Source organism: Epinephelus moara, chromosome 9 (genome assembly GCF_006386435.1).
Source record: "Epinephelus moara isolate mb chromosome 9, YSFRI_EMoa_1.0, whole genome shotgun sequence".
NCBI lineage: Eukaryota > Metazoa > Chordata > Actinopteri > Perciformes > Serranidae > Epinephelus > Epinephelus moara.
In genome coordinates this window covers 19,784,452-19,786,846 of record NC_065514.1, presented here as the reverse complement: position 1 = coordinate 19,786,846, position 2,395 = coordinate 19,784,452, and the positions used below count along the sequence as shown (strand labels likewise).

Sequence of the window (2,395 nt, the reverse complement as noted above, 5' to 3'; positions counted from 1 at the left end):
GACGCTACTATGCGCCCCGGCTGTATCTAGGCTAACGGCTAACATGCTAACTATTATTTTTATGTCACTAGTCACTTGAAACAAATTTAGGACGATAGGAGACAGGTTGATATAAACCGAAATATCCCTTTAAATTAAATATAATTAGATTAAATTAAATGAGTTCTGTAATTACTAAAAATGTTGTTTCTTTCTGTCAGGTACAAAATTAGCTCATCCGACGTTCCTGAAGTATTGGCTGAGAACTTCAAGGACTTGACCAAACGTGCTGTGGCCCTGGTGGAGCTGGCAGCAGACTCCTGGATTGTGACTGGCCGTACACCGACCCCCATCATGATGGCAGCAATTTATCTGTCCTGGCAGTCCTTGAAACCCAACAAGCACCGGCTCAGTGTCTCTCTGGACAAATTCTGTCAGATTGCCAAAGTGAAAAGGCTCCCTCCTGCTTCAAAGAGAATAACTGAGATGAAGGAGATGCTGTGTAAGCTGGGAAAGGAGATTCCTTGGGTCAGGGAAGAGGTGACGCCACACAATGTTGTTCAGCAGCTGGAGGATATTCTGAAGTACCGGTCTACCCTGCTAAGGAGGGCTCTGAGAACCCATGAGGATGCTCTGCTGGCAGAGTGTCAGGACAGCTGCGAGGACTCTCTAACTGAGGAGACTGCTCCCTCCCAAGAGCAGAATCCACATGCATCCTGCGTGGAACAACTTGAACTGAATGCTGAAAGGGCCCAGCGACCAGGAGGTGGAGATGATAATCCATGCACAATGCCTGAGCTGCATAGAGACTCTCAGGAGGGCCAAGATCCAGCACCAAACTGGGGAAAGAGAGTGCTGTTTGCTCCCCCGTGTGTGGTTCATGCTAAGAAAAGACGAGTGGAGCAGCCAGAGCTCAAGGATGTAACCGGTGATGAGGAAATCTCTGACAGTGAAATTGACTCTTACATTCGCACTCCTCGGGAAGCTCGAGATTTTGCTCTGATGCAGAAGATATATGAGATTGAGAAATCATGACCTGAATATTCTAATAAGGATGCAGGTGTTTTAATTAATTAATAATTTCTAGACTCAGTTGATAATAAGAGATTCTACAACCTATTTTATGTCTGTGCTGCTTATACATGGTTCACTTTCAAATCAAATGGTGTTGAAGTGGGTAATTAAAATGAGGAATTTGGACACACCACATGTGTAGTCAGTGGAAAAATGCAATGTGAGGAACTCCACTTCAACTGTAAAATGCTTTACTTTTGAAGGAAGCATGAGAATGAATGTGTTTGCACATCACATATGAAAGTGCCTGAAATAAAAGCATTTACCTTTTTACAGTATGTGATGGGTTTTTTGTTGTTTTTTTTGTAGTTTTGCAGAGTAGACCTAATTTGCTTTGCACTTTTCTCAACTTAAAAACAGCAACACTCCTACATCACACAATTACCCTGAGAGTTTAAAACCACATTTTGTTCATTAAATATCAACTCTACAATTCAAAATGCAAAAATATAAAATAAATAAAAATTCTGCACTAACTGTTCAGTTTCTTTTCATTGTAAACAGCTGTACAGTTTTGGGTTGACTGTTGAATATGTGTATTTTTGGCAGCAGAATATGTAAGAGGGAATGAGTCATCTTCATAGAATGTGACCTACAGTAGAGCAAATAGTTTACACATTTGCTGCAGTAAAAGCTAATTAGCAACATGAAATTGCTGCCAGTGATCTACAAATAATCTAATGTATGTCGCCTTTGGTTCCAAATTTGTGAAAATAAAATGCACGGATACAATATTAAAGGCACAAAGAAGGGAAAAACACAAACGCACTTCTTTGGGTTGTTTCGTATCCACATTAAAAAATTAATCTTACCATATAATTAAGAGAAGTTAAACATTTTTCTGACTGAGATTGGATTTAGCTGTAGTTGGTCTATCTTCAACAGCTTCAGTAAGCTATTTCTCAATGTTTCAATAATCTATTCATCAAAAATGCTCATCAGCTTCAATTTCTCTTTTGAACTGCTGATTTTGTAAAAGTAGGGATTTTTGTTTGTCTGTTTTGACCATTACTTTTCATTTCTGGCAGGCGGTGAGCAAACATTTGTAAATTATGGATTAAGTATGGCGTCCAAAACCATGAAAAAAAAGTCATAGTATAGCGTGTTGTCATAAACCATGAAAAAATGTCATAGTATAGTATGTCGTCCAAAATCATGAAAAAAAGGCATAGTAAAGAGTGTCGTCCAAAACGATGAAAAAATGTCATAGTATGTCGTCCAAAATCATGAAAAAAGTCATAGTATAGTATGTCGTCCAATCCAAAATCATGAAAAAAGTCATAGTATAGTATGTCGTCCAAAACCGTGAAAAAAAGTCATAGTATAGCGTGTTGTCATAAAC

General features: G+C 38.8%; 1 protein-coding gene across 1 annotated transcript in view; it reads left to right on the top strand.

Moving 5' to 3' along the window:
- brf2 (BRF2 RNA polymerase III transcription initiation factor subunit) overlaps positions 1–1,482 on the top strand; it is an 8,983-nt gene extending 7,501 nt beyond the window's left edge. Inside the window, exon 4 of the mRNA XM_050053031.1 lies at positions 201–1,482. Within this exon, the coding sequence (XP_049908988.1) occupies positions 201–1,014 (814 nt within the window). The 3' untranslated portion in view covers positions 1,015–1,482. The remainder of the gene's footprint in view (positions 1–200) is intronic.
- Positions 1,483–2,395: the final 913 nt, after the last annotated feature.